The sequence below is a fragment of the Psammomys obesus genome, unplaced genomic scaffold (assembly GCF_907164565.1).
Source record: "Psammomys obesus unplaced genomic scaffold, mPsaObe1.curated_primary_1811, whole genome shotgun sequence".
NCBI classification, from domain to species: Eukaryota; Metazoa; Chordata; class Mammalia; order Rodentia; family Muridae; genus Psammomys; species Psammomys obesus.
In genome coordinates, this window is record NW_026591305.1 from 5,612 (window position 1) to 29,476 (window position 23,865).

The 23,865-nt window shown below is 38.7% G+C and overlaps 1 protein-coding gene across 1 annotated transcript; it reads left to right on the forward strand.

Moving 5' to 3' along the window:
- Positions 1-4,298: 4,298 nt before the first annotated feature.
- On the forward strand, positions 4,299-12,404 carry LOC129679133 (protein AATF-like; the record flags this gene model as incomplete). The annotated part of the gene is made up of 5 exons (XM_055610057.1): positions 4,299-4,413; positions 5,804-6,002; positions 6,414-6,578; positions 10,564-10,647; positions 12,264-12,404. Coding segments are annotated over 5 exons (704 nt in total), but the record flags the coding sequence as incomplete, so codon positions are not given.
- Between the last annotated feature and the right edge of the window lie 11,461 nt (positions 12,405-23,865).

Consider the following 23,865-nt stretch of genomic DNA (forward strand, 5'->3'; position numbering starts at 1 on the left):
CTATGGATTTGGGCTCTAAGTCATTGTTTTTTAGGTTTTTGTTTGTTTGTTTGTTTGTTTGTTTTGGTTGGTTGGTTGTTTTTGAATGGTGGAGCTGGTTAGAACCCGAGGCCTTTTTCATGCTAGGTAACTGTTCTACTACTGAAGTATATCAGTATTTTGTTGTTGTTGTTGTTTTTATTGTGGTGAACTATTTTGACATAAACCTACCTTTTAAAAACCATTTTAAGTGTGCAGTTTAGTGTCATTAAATACATCTTTGTACAAACCATAACTGCTGTCTATCTCCAGAACATGTTCATACTACAGATTGTACTATTAAACAATAATTCTCCATTTCTTCTCTATGAATTTCAGTATTTCAGTTCCCTTGTGTTAGAGGAGTTATGATACTTTTGTACAATTGCCATATTCTTAACCTAATATTTCCAAAGTTTAGTCTGGTAATCTGTCCATCTGTCCTATAAGACCTGGTTTCGTTATGTAGCTCAGGCTGGTCTTAAACTGTGACACTCCTGCTTTAGCCTCACAGGTGCTGTGACTATGGGCGCAGCACACCTGGCTTGTTTTTTTCTTTTCTCAGTGCTGAGTTGATCCAACGGATTTTTTTTTTTATTTTTGAGAATATTATTATGTCATTTCTCCCTTCCTTTTTCTTCAGACCTTCTCATATATATACCATCCTTTGCTCTATTTCAAATTCATGGCCTCTTTTTTTTTTTTTAATTAATTGTTGTTACATGCATTTGTGTGTATTTCTGTGTATATATGCATACATGCATATATATAGTTAAATATTAGTTTCTCAGTCAGTATAATGTTACATGTATGTATGTATGTATGTATTCAGGGCTAACTATTAGTATTGGATAACTAATTGGTGAAATAGAAGACTATTTCTCCTGCTCTCAGCATTCCTAATTTGCCTGTAATTCTTTGTATAGGGATGAGGCCTCATGTGCTTTCCCTGGTCTTCTTTGACATGTCTATTGTTGAACTTGTTCATCTCATGGCTAGGCAGTCATGTTGGTGAGACTTTATGGGTGTAGCTTTCAGACATTACTAGGAGACATAATCTCAGAGAAAACTCCCTGTTCCTCTGGCTCTTATTTTCTACTCTCTCTTCCATGTTTTTATTCCCTGTGTCTTAGGTTCCAGAATTGTTTTGTAGATGCATTCTTTGGGACTAGACTCCACACTCTCCATTTTGATTGGTTAAGATTTTCTGTCTGTTGTAAAGAGAAGTTTCCTTGATGAGGGGTGAGGACTGTATTTATCTGTGGTTATAAAGACAAATATGTAGATGTAGTTAGGGATTATGGTTTGTAAGTTGGTAGTTGTAGATTCTGCTCTGAGATCCATGATTTCATTGGCCATGGGTAGTTTGTTAGTTTCCAGTACCAGACACACTTTCCTTCTTGTTGAATGGGTGTTAAGTTCATGAAAAGAGCTATTGGTTTCCAGTACCAGACACGCTTTCCTTCTTGTTGAATGGGTGTTAAGTTCATGGAAAGAGCTATTGGTTACTGCCAAGGTATGCATTCTGCTACTGCACCCTTATGGTTATTGTGTCATGCTGGTGCTGGTTGTGGTTCATAGGCATCATAGCTGTGTTGCTCTGACTATTGATTACTTTTCTCCTCAGGAAGCATGCATGGCACCTTCTGGTACCATGAAAGCTAGTCCCCAGGGAGGAGACATTCAAGTCATTTCCATCTCTAGGACCTCTGGACCCTAGGTCTAAAGTGCATGATGTCTTTAGCATCAAGGACTTAACCTTCTACCCCTAGTGGACAACCAAGGGCAATAGCAATAGCCTGTGTGTTTTGGGTGTTTCTTGATTTCTGACCAACATCTCAAAGGAAAGTTTCTCATGCCTGGTTTTTGTTATGGCTTCTTTGATTCTTGTAGGGGAAATTGTGTGCTCAGATGAGAAAATCTCATTCAAACTGTATATGTATATTTATATTTGAACTAACCTGTATTAAAAGTTTTTAGGTGAATAGTTAATTATAATTCCTTATGACATTATCAGACATTCTTACTAGTATTTTACTATCCTTCCTTGTATCCATTCTTCCTTCCTTCCTTCCTTTTTTCCTTCCTTCTCCTTTTATTTATTTACTTATTTTTGTTTTCTGAGATAGGATTTCTCTGTGTAGCCTTTGCTATCCTGGACTTGCTTTGTAGACCAGGCTGGCCTTGAACTCATAGAGCTCTGCCTGCCTCTGCCTCCCCAAGTGTAGGCATGCTCAACTCTTCTTCTGTATTTATCTCCCTCCTTCTCCCTATTTGAGACCCCACTTTGCTCTCTTTTCCCTGATCAGATCAATTGTCCCCTGGTATTTTTCTCTTTATTGTTTTTTTTTCCTCTTCACCATAGCAATGGCCCATCTTCACTTACTTCCCTGATTGTTGCAGTTACTCCAATGTAAAGATTGGATGGTAAGAGCCTCTGATGAGATGAAACAGTTGTCTTTCTGGGTCTGGAGTACGTCAATCAGTATGATCTTTTCTAGTTCCATGATTTCAACTGAATCAGCTTTTCAGAAATAAAATGGATTTGTGGTTTCACTTTGGGAAATAGGATTTATCTCTTACAAAGTAACTCTTTGGGTTAAGGGTGCAGTTCAGTAGTGGTATACTTGTTTTTCTGAGACTCACTTTGTAGACCAGGCTGGCTTCAAACTCACAGAGACCCACCTGCCTCTGCCTTCCAAATACTGACATTAGAGATGTCTGACATCATGCCCAACAGAGGTCTAGTTTTTAATGTTTTGGTGTGTCTGTTTTGAGACAAGATCTCTAGCCCAGGCTTACTTCAAATTGTCTCTGTAGTATAGAGGATGACTGAGCTCCTGCCTTCATCTCCTGAGTTCTGGGATTATAGATGTGCACCATGCCCAGTTTATGATGGTGTTGAGTATGAAACCCAGGTTCGTTATGAATGGTTGGCAAACAGTCTGCCAACTGAGTTACAGCCCCAGAATTTTTTTTTTGAAAGTTTGTAGCATAGATTATATACCTAGTCCTGTATTACAAATGCTTCCTGTTGACTGTAAGAAGCAAGTGAGAATATTGTGTTTATGAGTAAACCCATTCCCCTGGCAGAATCTTTCTGTGTAGCCCCAAATGGTCCCTGAGCCTCTCAAGTTCTGTCCATGTACAAGTAAATATATAATTCAGTACAAGTTGGAAATGATGGTGGTGGTGGTGGTGATATTTTGGTCTTTTGGGGACAGGGTTGTTTCTCTGTGTAGCCCTGGCTATCCCGGAACTCACTCTGGCCTCAGACTCACAGAGATCAGTCTGCCTCTGCCTCCCATGTGCCAGGATTAAAGGTTTGCGCCACCACTGCTGCTTCTGCCACCACCCAGCACCCGGAAATTTTTTTATCTGAGTTTTTTTGTTTGGTTTGGTTTTGGTTTTTTTTCAGTGTATGGTATACATTCATGTGTTTATACATGTTCTCATGTGTATGGGTGTGTGTGTATGCTTGTGCCTGTGGAGACCAGGGGATAAGTATCCTTTTTGATTGTTCTCCTTTTCCATGGGAGGCATGGTTTCTAATTTAAGCCTGGAGTTTGGTTTTTTTGGCTAGACTAGTTAGCCCACTTGTTCTGTGGATCCCATCAGCTTTCCAAGAGCTAGGATTCCTAGCTGGCTACCATGCTTGCCTGGCATTTATGTAAGTCTGGAAATATGAAATGAGATCTTCATGCTTACACAGCAAATGCTTTACCCACTGAACCTCCTCCCTGGCCCCCTAACTTGGGTTTTGTACATGAGCATTTTCTTAGAATATGTTATGTTGAGAGACTGATTTGCAGCTCAGATCAGAGGCACATGAGATCTGGTGGGAGAGAGAGAACTGAGCTGCACTCTTCAGAAGAGGACTTTTGGAGGGAAATTCTTGTCAGAGGCATCACCCATGAGATCTGAGGATAGCCTGTAGGATATAACCAAGGAATTTGGTATCGGGGCAAATTTTATTAGTTATAATAGGCAAGGAGTTTGTCAAACATGATGACTTTAAGAACTGACCACTGAAGTTTTTCTCTTTGCAGACACATTTCTAAACACTTTCCACATTCTACATGCTATCTTGCTAATTCCTTACCTCCATGTGAGATAGGCACTGTGATGATTTCCATGGAGTTGATTTCAGAGGGTACTGTCTCCCACCTCTCTCCTTGCATTCTCTCAGCCAGAACTGCTCAGGAGACACAGAGTGACAGCAATTGTAGAGAGTTGGAAATGACTAATTATCCCTTTACTATGCTTTATTTCTATCCCAGGTCAAAAAGCACTTAAAGCATTGTTAAGGTCATTGGTGGATCTTCAGGAAGAATTGCTTTTCCAGTGCCCAGACACTAGATACCTAGTAAATGGGACAAAACCCAAAACAGAAAGGTAAGGAGGAGGCAGAACCATGGGCTTGCTTATTTTCTTCTCATCTGAACAGATTCCTATCCTGTATGAAAAAGAAAGGTCTGTCCTTCCCATACAGACAGAGACATGATAATAGTTAAAATAAAGCTGCTTTTGTATTTAACTGGTCGTCAGAACAGGACAACAGGGATTAGACCACTTGTTCTAGCTGTTGGACTTGCTTATCTTTGTAGCCTCAGGCAAATTACTTGCCTTCTCTTTCATTTTATAATAATTAGTAGATTGCAATCATGTTTTGAATATTAATGCTTAATTAATGTTAATGAAATACTTCGTGGCATACCATGGGTTCAGTCACAACCACCTCCTTGAGCAATTTCTATATATTGGGACCAGTAGTACAGTGAGTGCAGTTGCCTAAGAAGGTGGAGGTTGTGGTATATTTATTCTCTTAGTGGGTTTCATGACATGTGTAGTCCCTCTGAATCCAAGGGGGAATGACTCTGGAACCTTTCGTGGATACCCACATCTGCAGATGTTTGAGTCCTGTAACATCCTTTTCTGAACATTGTAGCATTTCTGAATTGCTAGAACACCATATACACAGTATAAATACTAGGGAGAAAATTGATTAGTGAATAATGCACGCATTTGGAATAGCTGGGAACTTCTGCTGTGTTTGAGCTGCACTGCTTTCCATGTTAGTGCCAATGTGGGTGCCTACCCCTTGCAGTTTTCTTCACGTTCAATTTCTTTTCATTTGGTTCAATTGATATTATTCACCTCTCCTTAACAGTTGGTTATGGAAATATGTTTCTTTTATTGATTTTGGGATTTAAGGTCACAGAAATATGAGTATATGCTTAATCTTTAAAGTTTTAAAGTTTCTTCTGTAACAGTATGTTCCTGCTTCATACATACTTTAAACAATGTTTTTACAACCTCATTTCTTTTTATAGTTGCTTACCATTAAAAAGTTAGACCCAGGTACTTCTGATATTTATTTTAAAATTTCCATGAATCTTTGATTGTCCTTATGAACTTTAAAAAAAAATTTAATCCTTATTTTATGTGTATAGGTATTTTGACTGCACATACGTCTGCACCATGTCTAAGTAGTGCCCGCAGAGGCCAGAAGAGGGTTTAAGATTCCCTGGGACTGGAATTACAGGCATTTGTGAGCCTGTAGATGCTGGGAATCAAACTCAGGTCCTCTGGAAGGGCAATCAGTGCTCTTAACCGTTGAGCCATCTCTCTATCACTGTGAACATTCTTTTCAAACAAAAGCCATCCTCGTTTTTCTGGTATTATATAGTTATAATGGGTAGGGTCTAAATACTTTATGTGAAACTAATCTGTTATTATTTAAGTAATGTTTACATTGTACTTAATGTTCTTACTGGTTTTTTAGTGAGGAGATTTCTAGTGATGATGATGAACTAGTGGAAGAGAAGAAGAAGCAAAGAAAGGCCCCACCAAAGAGGAAGCTACAGATGGAGGACTATCCCAGCTTCATGGCAAAGCGCTCTGCCGACTTTACCATCTACAGGAACCGCACACTGCAGAAGTGGCACGATAAAACCAAGCTTGCTTCTGGAAAATTGGGCAAGGTGCATACATGCGCATGTGCGCACATGTTTGCGTGTATAAGATAGGTTATGGCAACTGAAGCATTTGTAAGAAATGAGAGCTATAGCTTATTTTGGCCATGTAATAGTAAACAGTATTTCTGTTCTCAGATTAACTGAACTACTTCTATTAGTTTCTACCATTTGATTTTAACTTTATTAAAATGTTTTATTCTGGAAAAAGCATTTTTCAGGTGCTGAAACTATGAAATACTTTAATTAGAAGATTTGAAAACATTAAAGGTGCAGAAGAAAGTGATAACTGCTTAAGACTTAAGATTTTTCTGAGAACAGTTATAGCTGCTGAGTTACTCAGCTTTTAACAGCAGGCCCTCCTGTAAAGAAAACTTTCTTTGCACTGACTGCATTATCTGGCACTGGTTGATGTTGCAGGGTTTCAGTGCCTTTGACCGCTCCATCTTGACTCAGATTGATCACATTCTGATGGACAAAGAAAGATTACTTCGAAGGACACAAACCAAGCGTTCTGTCTACCGGATTCTTGGCAAACCTGAGCCAGCTCCTGAGCCTGTCGCAGAGAGTTTACCAGGAGAACCGGTAAGAACTCTGGGACACGTGTGCTTATGGGAACAGTCTCTGGGAGGCTAGTTAAATGAAGAGCTTGCGGAATTATTGTGAGAAGTTGGTGAGGTAAAAGAAACAGCACTGCTTTGCTGGATTGTTAGCATGAGGCTTTATAAACACATGTCACATCTCTTCATTTTGCATTTGATATAGGAGTTTGTTGGGATATGTTTAAAATCCAGTTTTTAAGACTGAGGGGGATTTGGTTGTTTTTGGTTGTTTCTGTGATATGTAGCTTGAACACAGGGCACATGCTGTGCAAATTCTTTACCTCTTCTGACCTATACCCCAAGCCTTAAGATTTAGTTTCAAAGCTACTGTGTAGAAATGGCAGCTTAAGGTTTGCCTTTGGGTACTCTAGAGAGGATCTGAAAGTAGAATATTAAAATTTTTTGTTTGTTTGTTTAAAAGGAAATATTTTTATTTTGGGTTGTTTTGGGAGGAGAATATTTCTGAGACAGAGTTTTTTCTATATAGTTCTGTCTGTCCTGGAACTCATTATATAAGCCAGGCTGCCTCGAGCTCACAGACACCCACTTGTATCTGCCTTCCAAGTACTTTAGTTCAAAGGAATTAAAGGCATATGCTTACAACCCCTGGCTTTTTTTTTTTTTTATGTGTGTATTTTTTTTGCTTATTAATGTGTATATTGCCTCCATGTATGGTTGTGTACACACTGTGCGCATCCAGTGCCTGTGGAGGTCAGAAGAGGCTATTGCATCCTCTGGAACTGGAGTTACAGATGGTTGTTAGCAATCATACGGGTGCTGGGAACTGAACCTGGCCCTGGAACAAGTGTTCATAACTGCTGAGCCACCTCTCAAGCCCCTATATTTTACTTTCATAATTTGTGGTTTTTTATATTCATAGATCTTTTTAAAAAATGTTAGAATTATGTCACTTTTCTCCTTCCCTTTCCTCCTTCCAGCCTTCCCATACCCCACAACTCTCAAATTGATAGCCTCTTTTTCTTTGATTATTATTGTGACATAACATATATGTATGTATATGTATATGCAAATATCTAAACAACCTGCTGAAGTCTTTGTTGTTGTTGAATGTATGGTTTCAGGGCTGTCTACTGCATGTTGCATAATCAGCCCGGGAGAGGCTGATCTTCCTCTCCTACAAGTCACTTATCTATAAGGAGGAGGACCTTGGATATTTCCCCTCCCGTGTTACACATTTTTTTATTTTTTAATTACAGAGAGATTTAGTTAATGCTTTTTAATTTAATAAAATTTTAAGTTGAAATGAAATTTTTTCTACTCTAAAAATTTCAATCATGATATTGTTGCAACAAGCTTTATTCTTATGACATATATAACCTACATGAATGCTTTTTTCCTTTTTAAATTATTTCTTAAATATTTTTAATAATGTGTGTGTGTATATGCATGATATATGTGGCTATGTGCACATGAGTGCAGGCCAGTGGGTCCTCTGAAGCTGGAGTTAATAGATAATTGTGAACAGCCTGATGTATGTGCTAGGAATGAAACTCCAGTCCTCTAGAAGAGCAATACATACTCTTAACCACCAAGCCATGAGAGACCAGCCCCCCCCCTTTTAAATCATTAAAAAGATTTTTTTTCACAGTTTTTATTACACACACACAACCCCCCAACATGACAGGCATTCTTATAATATTCTTTCCCATTATTCTCTCTTATCCTCTTCCCTTTCCCACTAAACTCTTTCTTCTTCCCAGACGGTCTCTTCCTACATTCATGTCTTTTCTATTTGTGGCTCACTGCTATGAATTAGTATTGCCTACGTGAGCATGGGTGGAAGATTATTTACTTGAACAAGGACAATTTATCACTGAAGAATATGGCTTTTTTGCCTTGAGCAGCCTATAGCACCTCAGGTTTTTTTTGTTTTTTGTTTGTTTGTTTTAATTAAGTCAATTAGGTGTATGTGCATCTATATAAATATGTAAAATGCCACTATACTTAAAAACATTACAACTTTTACAATATACTATATTCTTGATACTTTAGCATGAAAATATACCTTATTTGTTTTCAGTGTGTAAAGAATTCCACTGTAATTGTTTGCACAAGGAATACTACTCAGCTATTAAAAACAAGGAAATCATGAAATTTGCAGACAAATGTTTGTATCTAGAAGACATCATCCTGAGTGAGGCAGAAAGACACATATGCTTTATACTCACTTATAAGTGGATATTAGACATATAACATAGGATAAGCATACTAAAATCAGTGTTCTTAAAGAAGCTAAGCAAGAAGGACTCTGGGGAAGAAGCTCAATCCTCATTCAGAAGGGCAAATGGGATAGACGTCGGAAGCAGGAGAAGACAGAACACGACAGGAGCCTACCACAGAGGGCCTCTGAAAAACTGTACTGATCAGTGTATTGAAGCAGATGCTGAGACTTATAGCCAAACTTTGGGCAGACTACAGGGGATCTTATGGAAGAAGGGGAAGATAGAAAGACGAGGGGGGGATAGGAGCGCCACAAGGAGAGCAACAGCCAAAAAATCTGGGCTCAGGGGTTCTGCAAAGGCCAACCAAGGACCATGCGTGGAGAGGACCTAATAACCCTGCTCAGTCTCCAAGTGGGTGCCCTAGTAATGGGAACAGGGACCGTCTCTGACATGAACTCAGTGATTGGCTCTTTGATCACCTCCCCTTCATGGGGGAGCAGCCTTGCCAGGCCAGAGGAAGACAGTGCAGCCACTCCTGATGAGATCTGATAGGCTAGGGTCAGATAGAAGGGGAAGCAGAACCTCCCCTATCAATGGACTAGGGGAGGGGCATAGGAGAGTGAGGGGGGATTGGGAGGAGAAGAGGGAGGGGCTAGAGCCAGGATACAAAGTGAATAATTGTAATAAATAACAATAAAAAAAGGAAGAAAGAAAAAGAATTCCATTGTAGGGGCTGGATAGATGGCTCAGAGGTTAAGAGGACTGTGCTCTTCTAAAGGTCCTAAGTTCAGTTCCCAGCAACCATGTGGCGGCTCACAACCATCTAAAATGAGATCTGGTGCCCTCTTCTGGCGTGCAGGTGTACATGCAGAGAGAACATTGTATACATAATAAATAAATCTTAAAAAAAAAAAAAGGATTTCATTGTATGGTGATCTGTTATAGCGGGAGGCAGAGGCAGGCTGATCTCTTTGATTTGAGGCCAGCCTGGTCTGGTCTACAGAGCGAGTTCTAGGACAAGCGGGAACACACAAAAAAACTCTGGGGTAAAAAAAAAAAAAAAAAAGCCAGTAAGAATTCCATTGTATGACTATAAGCTATAATTTAGTCAGACTTGGTGTTTCTATTGTTTCCAGTTGCAAACAAATTATAGGAAACATTTCTAAATTTTTCTGTTTGTGCGAATATATGGATGAATTTTTAAAAGTGAAAATGTTAAAGAAAATACATTAAATCCTGATAGATGTTGCCAAATTACTTCCCAAAAGACTCATATTAATTTTTAGTCCCTCTGTTTTCTGAGTCCTGGGTATTTCCAATCTGAGAGGTGAAAATTTTCCTCATTTGAATTTGTGTGTATATTTTGATAGAGTGAGATTATATTATTTTAAATTATATAATATATATTATATTTATATGTATAATATATTTTATATTATATATAATATATTATTGTTATATATATATATATCTTTATTATTATTATTTAAGATTTTAAGAGTTCTTAGCTGAGCTTGATAGTCCACACCTTTAATCCCAACACTTGCTGTGTTCAAGGCCAGCCTGGTCTATAGAAAGAGTTCCAGGACAGCCAAGACTACATAGAGAAAGTTTGTCCCCCAAAAACAACCAAACAAATACATAAATGGGTAAATCAGTAAATTTTAAGAGCTCTTTATTACTTAAGGAAAAAGTGCTTTGCCCTTTAGGCACGGTACATCGAGCAGCTAGATTGATTTGACAGACTTACTGGGATTCATGTTCTTTTGCTCCCCATTGACATAGGAGATTCTTCCTCAAGTCCCTGCCAATGCTCACCTGAAGGATTTGGATGAAGAAATATTTGATGATGATGACTTTTACCACCAGGTATGAATTTTACACATTCTTTTGTTACAGCAAGCCTAGTTTTTGCATTTTAAAACTACTAATTCATTCTCTGAATAAAAGGGAGGTTATTTGGAGCCAACAAGAAGTCAGAACTCCTCTACCCGGATAAGCCTTGAACTTGCAGTTCTTCCCTTCTACTTGTGTGCTGAGTGAGATGCAGGGTGTGCCACCTCTCTCTCGTCCTGTCTTCTCTCTTCAGGAGAGTTCCCACAATTCTTTTCCTAACATTATTTGCTTCATGCCACTTTTTTTTTATAACCCTGGTGCATATTGTTTAGATGGACTAAATGTTTAAGGTATACTGAAGGGCCACGGTGACTTTCTGTGTTTCTGAATCTCTTGATGTTATATCATTAATGAAGTATGCTTTCTTGCCCGGTGGACAGTTGAGGCTGCTGCTCATCAGTGTCGCCCTGGGTTTGCGGAGCCATAGCTTGTCAATATAACACATTACTCTGTTGGGTTTTTAATTAGTTTTTGCCACAGAGTTTGCAATAGCTTGTTTAGGTTTAGTCATAATAGATGTACTTTGCATATGAATATGAAGTAAGAAATCTCTTAGGACAGTTGTGGTAAGACAAGAACAGGTGATCTGTTTTGGAAGTGCCTCTTCTAAATTTGCCATGTTAAAGAGAGACTTATATTAATATTTTTATTTATTTTAAGTGTTATTTGTGTATCTGTATATATGTGTACACTTACAGTGTGCATGCGTTCAGAAGAGGGTGTTGGATCCTATGGAACTGGAATTACAGGTGGTTGTGAATTGCCTAATGTAGGTGCTGCGAATCAAACCCCGGTCTGCTGCAAACGCAGCAGATGCTCTTAACCTGCTGAGCCTTCTCTCCAAAGCCATCATTTTTTAACATTTGATAAAAATTAATTGCTATAAGTGATTAAAGTATATTAAGGGTAAGGGAGAGAGTATTGGCCTCAGCTGCTCCAGTCAGGGGTCTTGCGTCTTTTTTTTTCTCCTCTTTTTAAACCCATTTGTCAGGACAGGGAACATTCAGGAAGGTCTAAAGATGTGCTTGATACAGGATATTAATGCTGTCTAGTTGTGTGAGATCATGGGAGACAATAAAAAATGTTCTAGTTCTCATTAATTGAAGTATACATTGTTGGAATAAAAGTGCATTGTAAGTTAAATAGACTGAAGGTAAACTGAAATTGCTGGTGAGAGGCTGATTCCACTGGCAAGACCATGGAGCCTTGAAGATTTTCCTTCCTTATTTTTTTGTCTTCCTTTATTATTTGTTTATTTTAATTCTGAAGGTTTGTTTAAGAAATAGCATTACTTGATTGGTCCTTCATCCCAATTAATAATTTTAACTTCAGTAAATTCTGATTTCAGAGTTATGACTACTCACATCTTAGCTTTTCCCCTTGCTGGTTAATTGGGGTGCTGAGGTTAATCTAAATTAAAACTTAAACTAATAGAGGTCAGTAAGGCAGCTGAAACACCTGAGTGAAACAAATGGGCCTGCCAGGCACAACTTTATCTTGGCTGTTTCCCAAGAGGGAAGTGGCAGCAAATTGGAGTTGTTTCAGCCTTCTGTAAAGGTGAATGATGGGTGACACTTGTTAATGTACAGCGTCTCCGGAAGCATTCCAGATTGCTTGCTTCTGTACCAACTGCTGCCGTCCTTGCACACTTGGTAGGAACTGGACCAGTTGCCAACATCTGGTGGCACAGCGAGGCACGGGTGCAAGTCTTGAAACCCCACAGATTCTAAATATGGTGCTTAGAACTGTGCAAGCTTTAATCACTTACCACTCCTTGGCAGCAGGCTACAACAGCTTATCCTAGCCTCGTACATCACATTCTGACATCTGCTGAGCTGCAAGGCAGCTGCACATTCATTTTCTCTTCTTGCCTTTCCTCATTGCTTCTTATTCTCTTCTACTCACCCCTTTACTCCCCCATCTCCTCCCTTCAGTTTTCCTCCCCCTCCCCAATATGCTGCCTGGAGGAGATGATCTGTAAAGATTACTGCTTCATTGTGTGCAAGTAATTGTGGTGATGCCAGGCCCTTGACAGACACAGCGTAGCACCTGTTCTGCTGACCTGGTTAATTTCTTCTGTTGAGTGGGATTTGCCAGAGATTGGAACTGAAGCCAATTTAATTGGGAGGTGACAGAAAACATACAGCCATTTTCTTTAGCCTTATCATTGAATTGGCTTCATAAAGTGCTTTTCTTATTTGTCAGGGTAGTGAGCCTGAGCTAAGTGTTGCATTCAGAAGGGGTACAATGTGTTACAATAGGCCTATGAGTTTCTTTTATTTTTTTTTCTTTTGTCTTTTAAAAATATGATCATGTGGATGAGGTAGACGGTGAATATAATACATTTCACACACACGCACCCCTTTTTAAACATACTTGAGGCTAAACTCTTTGGGTCCATGTTTTGTAAGGAAGAGATTATAGCCACATTGAATTTTAATGTTCCATTGTAAGGGTTTAAAGGCTTACTTGGTTAATTCAGGTATTATGAGGCTGTGTAAATGCCCTAAGTACTAAGAGTGATGTGTAGGGTCAGAGCCCCCCCCACCTGCTCACATACATTCATTTTCATTCCCATTCTTTGTTTCTTAATGGTCCTTAAACTTTAAAAGCATGCCTACTTTACTTAATCATAGGACAGGTACATACACACACGTATGTATGTACATAAACATGCATATTTATACATATAAAAATGAGGGATCTAAGGGGTATTACAAATCTCACCTGCCCGTCCATCCATCCCAGACAGAGATATAGTTAGTCCTGCCTGTCCTGAGTTCGCTATGTAGACCAGGCTGGCATAGAACTCACAGAGATCCTCTTTTCTCTTTCTCCTGGGTGCTACAATTAAAAGATGTGCTCCATCATGCTGGCTTAATTTTTTTTTTTAAATTATCATATTTATATTAATTGTTTTTCAGTGTTGCTGTGATAGAACATTATGACTAAAATCAAACTTATAGAAGAAACAGTTTATTTGGGTTTCTGGTTCCAGAGAATCCATTATAGCAAGGACAGCATGTCAGCAGGTAGGCAGAGAAGGAAGCTGAGAGATCACATCCTCAATTGCAAGCATAGAACAGAGCAAACTAGAAATACTACAAGGCTATATACTTTCAAAGCCCTCCCTCCGTGATGCACTTTTCTAGCAAAACTGCATCCGAAATCTTCCAAACAGTAACACCAAGTGAGAACCAAATGCTTAAATTTTAAGCTCAAGTCTGTGAGGGAACTACCACAATACTAATTTATTCTATTAAGTGGGGGTGTACCTGTGCATGTCTGTGTACTTGCGTACCACAGCATATATATGGACAACTTTCAGGAGTCAGTTCTCTTCACTTCGTGAGTCCTAGGGGTTTGAACTCAGGTGGTCAGGTTTGGCAGCAAGTCTCCTTACCTAATACCCAACCATGTCACTGGCCTTTTTTTTTGGAGGCACAGTCTTACTATGTAGCCCAGGCTGGCCTGGAACTCTCAGTCTCCTACCTCAGCCTCCCCCGTGTTTGGATGATAATTTAATTCTACAAATTTAAATTTCTATAGCATTTGTTTGTTTTGTACCTGTGTGTGGGTATGGAGTGTATGTATATGCATGGTGCGCATGTGGACTGACAACTCACAGGAGTCAGTTTTCCCTTTTCTTCCTTCCCTCCCCCATCCTCTCCAGGATGAAATGCAGATCATTAGGCTTGGCTTGCACCTTTACTTTCTGGGCCACCATGCCAACCTAATCCTATCATTTAAAAATTTCTCCTTATTACATTCATCATCCATTCAGTTACTTACTTATTTATTTGCCCCTTCCCCTTTTAGTTTGGTCTTTGGTTTTTCAAGACAGGGTTTCTCTGTGTAGCTCTGGCTGTTCTGGAGTCACTTTGTAGACTAGATTGGCCTTGAACTAACAGAGATCCTCCTGCCTCCGCTCCTGAGTGCTGGGATTGCAGGCGTGTGCCAGCACCGCCTGGCTATTGACGTACTTATTTATCTGTGTGTCAGCTATTTACTTACTTATTTACTTATCTGTACCTGCATGTATACCCGTAGGTGGGTGGGTATATGTTTGTACATGTGAACTCAGGTTGTTGGGCTTGGTGGCAAGCACTCAGCCATGTTGCCAGCTCCCCAGTCTTAGTTTTAGAGCTGAAAGACTTAAAAGAAGTAGAGTTTAAAAAGCTAAGTAACCTCCTTTAAAAAAAAAAATATGACACCACAAATAGCAACATTAGCCTCAATCTCCAGGCTGCCTAGACCAAATTTTGTTCTTTCTATGTACTTTTATTTCTTAAATATTTCATTCTTGAGCCATAAAAAAATTATAGCTTTACAGTTTTCAGTTTGTAAATAAATAAGCTTCATTTTTTTTTTTTTTTTTGTTTAGGACTGGAAGAAATATGTTGTTAGAAAGTAATTTTTTTTCTTTAGAAGGCAAATGATTTATTGAACTCCTGTTACTTAACAATTCTAATGAAAAAATTAACTGTATAGTTTTGATACTGGTTTGTGTGGAAGCTGCATTGCTGAAGGCATAATGTAGCCGGCATGAGGGCTGTATTTCTGAAAGGCCTATCACCTGCAGAAAGACAGGGTAAGTTCTCACTTTTGAATGGAATTGGTTTGCATGTGGTCTGCCCTCTGTCAAAGCTCATTCCTAAAGACAATTTCACAAAACATTAAGTGAGCATGAAGGATGGTCATTCAGAAATGTTTTAAGTACCTATTTTTCATTTTCATGATTCCATCTGCTACTACTATGACATTTTTCAAAAGATGGGTTATCTATATCACCATCACTTAAGGATTTTATTTTGTTTGCTTTTTAAAAAGCAGGTAGTTTTTTTTCTTGGTAAACCTGACCTCTTAATAATTTAGGAGCAAATATTCTTTGAGCACAGGCTATGTACCAGCCACATAGACTAAGTAGATAGGTAGTCGACAGACATCCTTATTTAATCCTCATAAAATCTGGTGTGGTATTATTGCCCTTAAAAGTAGGTAATATAAAATGGCCAGGCTTTTCATATCCCAGACATCAGACTAGTTTTTTATCACCTCAGGAGTTATTTTGTTCAGAAAGCCCTAATTGAACTTAGATGTTGACAAATCAATGTTTGCATTCCTAAGGGCTTATTAGAATTTTGTATGTGGTTCCAACTCTGTTTAGTTTTGATCTGGTTTGTCTTGTCACTTTGAATCCTGCCAGGAGTATCTAGAGAAAGTTAGTAGGCTTTGCTTTTTTGGTGACCCCTTTAATGGGTTAAATTTCTACTTTTATTTGGCATCAGGACATGTCTAGTACTGACCTTGCTACATGCTAGACCTCTGTATCCAAGATATTTGATAAACAAGTAATTAGTAATTTGGTGAACTATTAAAAGTTGATGGTGTTGAGAAGTAGAGAAGCGGCAGGCTGTCTGACAAGATGGTTTTCTTTAATTAACTCGGTGAGTGATTAATATGGACAGTTGATGCAGTGGCTCTAATTGTATGCATTTAAATGGAAGTGAGAATAAGTGGTGTCTCAAGCCGTCACTGCAGTTAGTGGCAGTACAATGTTCTCACTGTTGGCATGTAACTTCCCAGTGGCCCAGTAATGCTTATTAACATGTTAGGAAGTCAGATACGAATCTCTTCTTGCTCATGCCAATATATTACTGGAAAATAGATGACTTTTACAAGGGCCATCTTTTGTTTTTAATTTTATTTTTAAATGTTTATATTTGGGATCCAGATAGTGTTTCTTCTTAAAAGTCTAGTGAAATTTATTGTACATAGACAATAGTGGTGATTTTAGAGAGAAAACATACATATAAATAAATTTGAAAATTGGTATTATGGCTGAAGATGGAGCAAAGATGTAACCATTTTGGGTTTTGTGGACTTAGTAATGATGTTCTAAAAAGCTAATTAGCAATGTCTAATTAAATTCTGAGAATCACAAGATTACTTTATATCCCATGTATAAGATTTTTATTTGAGATACTGACTCTTTAGACACTTGGCATTGATAATGCTGCTGTTATTATTGGCAGTATTGAGACCCAAGTATGACATCAGCAGCCGCGTTTGGTCACTAGCTTGAGATCATTATCATGGAAGGTACTATAGAACAGAAGGACAAAGGCAATTTTTACTGACTTCAGTTTTATTTCGTTTAAAAAAAAAAGTTTCATATAGCCCAGGCTGGCCTTGATTCTACTGCCTTTACCATCCAAGTACAAGGATTACAGGGCTCTGCCACTACATCCGGCAAAGCCATGTTTTAAATACAGGGTCCAGAAGTTTCATCAAACCACAGCATCAAAAAAAGGTACATGACTAGGCCTGTGACAGGGCCTTACTATGTTGCCTTGGCTGGCCTGGAATTTTCTCTGTATACCAAGTTGGCCTTGAGCTCACAGAGATCCTTCTGCTTGGGCCTCCCAAGCTCTAGAATTAATGGAGTACATCACCATACCTAGCCCCTTCATTTCCTTTGGTTCTTTGTTTTTAAAAGTATCAGTGCCTTACATGCCACTGACAAAGCTTTGAGTAGTGCTGTTTATTGGGCTAAACAGGAAAGAAGTGGGGTTGGCTTAGAACTATTGAAGAAACTTTCTTAAGCATGAATGGTACCATGAACGTTTACTTGGCAAATGTATGGCCAGAATTGCCCTGTGTGTGTGTGTGTGTGTGTGTGTGTGTGTGTAATATATAATATATAATATATAATATATAATATATAATATATAATATATAATATATAATATATATTATATAGTATGAGCTGAGTGTAACTTAAACATAGGATACCAGTAATATTTTTGTAGCTGCAAGTGAAGAATTTAATGCTTCTTAAGGAATAGGAGCATCTCTTCACTCAAATAGGCATATTGACTTGGTACCAAGTTCTGTTTAATGCGTTCTCCTTTAACAGTAACTTATAGGAAAAATGCTCTAACCAAGAAGAGGATAAGTTAATAAGATCTTCCAAAATATGTGTGCATTATATATATCTAAAATTGAACTTAATTAACCTCAAGGAGTGAGTGGGGGAGAATCAGAACATTGAAATACAAATGTTCTTGATTCCAGTTTGATTTTCTTTGTAGTGCATTATGCTGCCCTTTGATTGGACAGATTTAAAAATTCACTTGAGAACACTCTGACAGTTCACATGGATCACTTTTATGCAATTATGACCATTCCATTAGCAATAATTGTGATAGATGGATAGGTGATGGATTTATAGAGGCTAATCTGCTGAAATTTCCTTCCCAAGGAACTAGTATTTTCTAACAAGAGGAATGTTCTCTCAGATTTTGTATAGTTGCAAAGCTCCTCTTTAAAAGTAAGACTTGAGCCAGGTGAGGTGGTGCATATATTTAATCCCAGTACATGAAAGATAGAAACAGGTAGATCTCTAGAAGATTGAGTACAGCATGGGAGACACAGTAAGACCCTGTCTTAATATATATAAAATATGACCTGAGACATGCCTTCAATCCTACTTTCAGGAGGAAGAGTCAGACAGATCTCTGAGTTCAAGGCCATGCTAGTCTATATAACAAAGTTCTAGGCTAGTCAGGGCTTCATATTGAGATTTTGTCTTTAATTAATAATTAATTCTTTATTTGCAAGAATGCAGTCATGGTTGGAAACCAGATTATAAGAAGACCTTTCAGATTGATGATGATCATGAGAGTATCCATTATGCTATTATCTACCTTTTGGCTGTTTGGAGTTTTTATAATATAAAAAGAGAAGAAAACCCTTCAAAGCGTTTATAGTGATGCTTATAATTTCAGCACTCTAAAGCCTGAGATGGGAAGATTGTAAGTTTGAAGCCAGTCTGGGCTGCATAGCAAACCCATGTCCTTAAAAACAAAACAATGCCATTTATTTTTCCCATTCATTTATTCAGTCAATCAGTCAGCAAGCATTTGAGTATTTACTGTGTGTTTATGAAGACATTCTTTTGCTCTTGTAAGCTGTTGTTCAATGTAGTAGTCATATCTAACTAAACTTAAGGGGTTTATTGTTACTGTTCAGAAGCAATCTCACTGTTTCCTAGGCTACCCTGGAATTTACTGTTGTAACCCAGACTGTTCTTGAATTCACGATCTTCCTGCCTCAACCTTCTCAGTGCTAGGATTGCAGACACATGCCACCATGCTCAATAAATTTGTTTTGATTATTAAACTAGAACAAAATTTAAAAATCCAGCTCCTCACTCACACCAGCCACATTTCAAGGGTTGAGTAGTGGCCTGTGCTAGAACTGTCTGGCTTTGTCTCGGGGCTCTATTAAAGGCTGGAAGAAAACAAAGTTTTCTTGTGAGTACTCTTTGTAGGTTGGACAGGATGATGCAGGGAAACACTGCAAGGGCAGCAAGGGGAGGGATGATGGCTGTTGCTTTTCTTGTGCCTTCAGGGGAATAAGATGGTGTTGGACCAGCACCTGAGAAAGTCACCAACAGCCATCTAAGTGCCTGCAGGGAGAGTGTTTCAGGGAAAGGATGGCAAATGCAAAGGCCCTGGGAAATAGAAGAGGCTGCCACAGCCTAGGAACATCAAAGGATACAGTAGACAGGAATCAGTGGAGCTAGGTCCTGCAGGCTCTTTTAGGACACCTGTAGACTTAGATGATAGTGAGAGAGAAACCAGGAGAGGAACCTAAGATGAGTAGCATGATAGATTGATTTTTTTACGGGTTACTCTGGTGGTGCTGAAAATAGATTTAAGACTATAGGGGACAGGGAGCAAATAGAGACTGTAGGAAGTTCGTGATACATGCAGAAAGTGGTGGTACCTTGAGATTAGGGGGTGACTTTGGAGGGAAAGTGTTTGGGTTGTGGAGATAGGATGAAGACTGAACTGAGGATTTGTCAATGGATTGATTTTTTTTTTTAATGTGGAATATGAAAAGATTAATCAAAGATGATTAAGATTTCTGGCCCTTGCAATTAGAACAACGAAGTGCTATTTATTGAGACAGGAAAAATAGTGGCACTAGGTTGGAGAAGAAACCAGAACTTAGTTTTGGTAAAATGAAGTCCACTCCTCCTCCCTTTCTCCTCTTCCTATGGACCTGTGTTTACATTCATTTAGTTCTGTTTTGGTTTGGTTTTGTATGTGTGTCTTAAAAGATTTATTTTTATTTTTAATTATTTGTGTATATTTGGATTTGGGTCTGTACATGAGTGCAGTTGCCCATGAAAGCCAGTGTTAGATCTAAACGGTGTTAGATCCCTGGAGCTGGAATTACAATTAGTGAGCAACACAAAATGGAAACTCCTGTCCTCTGCAAGAAACTAGCTGCTTCTCACTACTAAGCGATCGCTAGATACTTGTTTTGATTTTTAAAACAAGATCTTTGTTCTGATTTTTGCAATGTAGCTCTGGCTGGTCTCCAGCTCACCATGTAGCTGCAGCTTGTCTTGATCAGTAATTGATACAGGAAGGCTCAGCCTGATTTGGGTGGCAGCATACTCTGGGCTGGAGAGTGAGCCAGCATGCAATGTTCCCTAATAGTTCCTACATCCAGTTCCTGCCTTGAGTTCCTGCCTTGACTTCCCTCACTGATGAACTGTAAATGGAAGTGTAGGACCCAAAACCCTTTCTTCTCTATCTTGATTTTGATCAGTGTTAATCACAGCAGCAGAATGAAACTAGAATACCACATGAAGGTAGAAGTAGAGAATCAACTCCACAAAATTGTCCTCTAACCTCACATGTGTGCCATGGCATGTGTGTGCACGAATGTACATGTGCACAAATTTATATGGCCAGTAAGACATCTCAGCAAGTAAAGGTGTTTGTTGTTAACTATGAAAACCTGGATTCGATCTCTGGAACCCACATGGAGAGAACCAGTTCATACATGTTGTTCTCTGACTTGAACATACTATGTACCATGGCATCCATGCATCTCCACTTGCCCACACATGTACAAACCCACACACAATAAATAAAATGTAATTATTTTGTTTTCAAATTAAAAGAGCTAACACTGAGGCAGGAGAGATGGCTCAGAGATAAGAGCACTGTCTGTTCTTCCTGAGTTCAATTCCCAGCAACATCATGGTGGCTCACAACCATATATATACTGGGATCTGATGCCCTCTTCTGGCATGCAGGTGTACATGCAGATAGAGCACTCACACATGCTAAATGAATGAATGAATGAACGAACGAATGAATGAACAAGAGCCAGCACTGATGCAAGTGAGATTAAAGAAGAGTCATTAGGGCTGGAGAGATGGCTCAGAGGTTAAGAGCACTGGCTGCTCTTCCAGAGGTCCTGAGTTCAATTCCCAGCAACCACATGGTGGCTCACAACCATCTGTAATGAGATATGGTGCCCACTTCTGATTTGCAGGTCTACAGGTAGGCAGAACATTGTATACATAATAAATAAATCTTAAAAAAAAAGGGTCATTAATCCTTAGAAAGAAGAAGTCCAGTGTCATCTTAATACCACTAGTAGACAGAACCTTACAAAGAAAGAAAAGAGACTAGTACTTCATATGCATATTGATATGAAAGCCAGCAAACTTAGGGGTGAGTGTGGTCCGGTGATAGGGAGCCTGCTTACCATGTGCAAGGCCTTAGATTTGATCCTTTGTGCTGTAAAACGAAAGTCTGGAAACTCTCAGCATCAAAATTACAAAGGTATACACTATGACCAAGTGGTATTTAGCCCATCTATCCAAGCTCAATTTAATATGAAAAATTAAGTAAACTAATTAGGACATTCTGTTCATAAACTAAGTTAAAAAAAACAATTTTTGGTAGATACATAAATAGTATTTAACTTCTTTTCATGATAAAAAAAAACACTCAGCATACACGTAAGTTCTCAACTGAGTGTTCTGTCTTATGTCTTAGGGTACAAGGGACTAGGAAAACACACCCAGTAGCAGAAGACCCTAGAGTTAGGGGTCAGGGAGTGGGGTTAATGAGCCCAGGATGCAGAGTCTTGTGTTTCTCTTGTAGCCATGTGACGCTGATTGAGTTCAGACTCTGAGATTTAATGTGGTTGGTATTTTGGCAAGGAACTACAGATGCAGGATCCCTTCTTTCATTCTGTTACTGAGTTTGTTTATACGGTGAGCTTGTTATGGTGCAGCTCCTTATTGGAATGGTTTTAAATCCATAGTTTTACTTTTATCTCACTCTCTCATTCACCAGTGGTAGAATAGCAAATTGGTCCACCCACTCTGGAAATCAGTGTGGAGAATCCTCCAAAATTTAAAAATTAATCTACCATATGACCCAGCCATACCACACTCCTTGACATATTACTCCACGGATAATTACTCAGCCATGTTCATTGCTGCTCTCTTCATAATAGCCAGGAAACAGAGACAACATAAATGTCCTTAAACTGATGAATGAATAGTGAAAATGTGGTACACATGTATACTGTGGAATACTATTCAGCTATAAAGAAAAATGAAATCATGAAAAATTCAAGTAAATGGGCGGAATTAGGAAAGATTGAATGGACTGAGGTCACTCAGACCTAGGAATGCACATGTGTTTGACTTTGGGGGCCTGCCCAGACTGCTGAAACATTTATGGTATAATGCACTTTATTCTCTTTTCTTCTCTCTGTTCTCTCTGTTGCTAAAATTCTAAAACTTCTGAATTCCAAGATTCTATCCCTAGTAAGAGGTTGTGGATCTGTAACAAAGGCACAGCTTGTAGGAGAGTAGGATGCATACCAGGAGTCATTGTCCTAAGGAACCATTATATACCTGATAAAGAAAGTGAGCACTGGAGGAGATGAGAGTGAGGAATTATTGGCATCTGAATGCTGGAGGGGGGGATGTGAAAAGAGAGTTTGTTTCTGCTGGGCTTTTAGTTCTTACAAAATGTGATTACAGAACACAAATTAGTTCTCTTCTTCTGCTTTAACTGTAAGTCCTCTAGCTTGGTGTAACTTCTGTTCTTTCAACACAAATGATAGAGTACATGATACTATCAAAAGAAATATTTCTAAAGTGCCCAGAAGTAGTCAGCAATTGAGCTCTGTCCTGTGGGACCCTCCTCATGCTTAGGACAGATAGGAAAAAAGAAGAAATACATACCAAACCATATGTCTGCGGATCAAAAGGCCAGAATATTTCGGTGGGGACTGTTGCAAAGTTTAACCAACAGTACCCTTGCTCTGTTGTTAATATTTGCAAAGATTCAAAAGAGTGGCTTAATGCCATACTTATTTCTTGTTGTTTTCACTTGTGGTAAGAAGAAAGGACAAAAAAGCTGGCAAGAAGACATTGCCTAGCATTCAAAATACTGTACTCCTGCATCAGAGCCTGATGCTGATACTGATATTCCTACACTTGTAGTAAATAATTAGACATTGAGATACTGTATATTATGTCCAAAGAAATTTATGGGTTTTGATGAGAAAGTTTACTCTTTTGACTAGTAAATTTTACCAAGTAGCCAAGCTTAGTGAAATATTATGGCCTTTGAAAACATTGTTACTACATTTGGTATCTAACCTTGTCATCCTTCCAAATTGCAGTCCAGGTGCAACACAGCTCTAGGAAGAAGGAGTAACATTTGTTTTAGCAGGGTGCTGGAAGCAGGAAAAAGGTAACTGAGTCCTTAAAGACCTAGACAGGGAGTTACTTCGGTAGACTTGCCCACTGCTTCTAGCTATACATTCTCAGCCCTAGTAACCAAAGGTAAGACATTTGTAGCTTCAAAATTAAGATGTTTCTTAGAATTTATCCATCATTTTTATTTCCTTCCATTCTACTCTATTAATTTTCTCATAATATTGTACTTTTTTATTATAAAAGCTGAATACTTTTTGTACTTGTTTCAAAGATACTACTAACCACTTGACTCAAAAAATGTATTGAATAATAATTGTAATGGGTGGCATTCTTGCAGGGATAGATGTAAGAATTCGAATAACTATCTCCTGTCCTCAAGAAGCTGCTAAGTAAAAATGATGTAAGCAACAGAAATGTTTACTGATGTAGGCCTATTTAGATTATAGAAGAGTTAAGAGGTGGTACTAATGGTTCGGGGAAACTAAAGAAGGCTCTAGGAAGGAGGAGGCAGCATTTGTTTTAGTAGGATAGTGGAGGAAGAAATATTAGGCTATAGAGTTAGTTGAGGAATGAATAAGTGGACCTTGTTGAAAGACTCCCGTTGAGCCTCTCTAGATGGGGAGACCCCGCTTCCC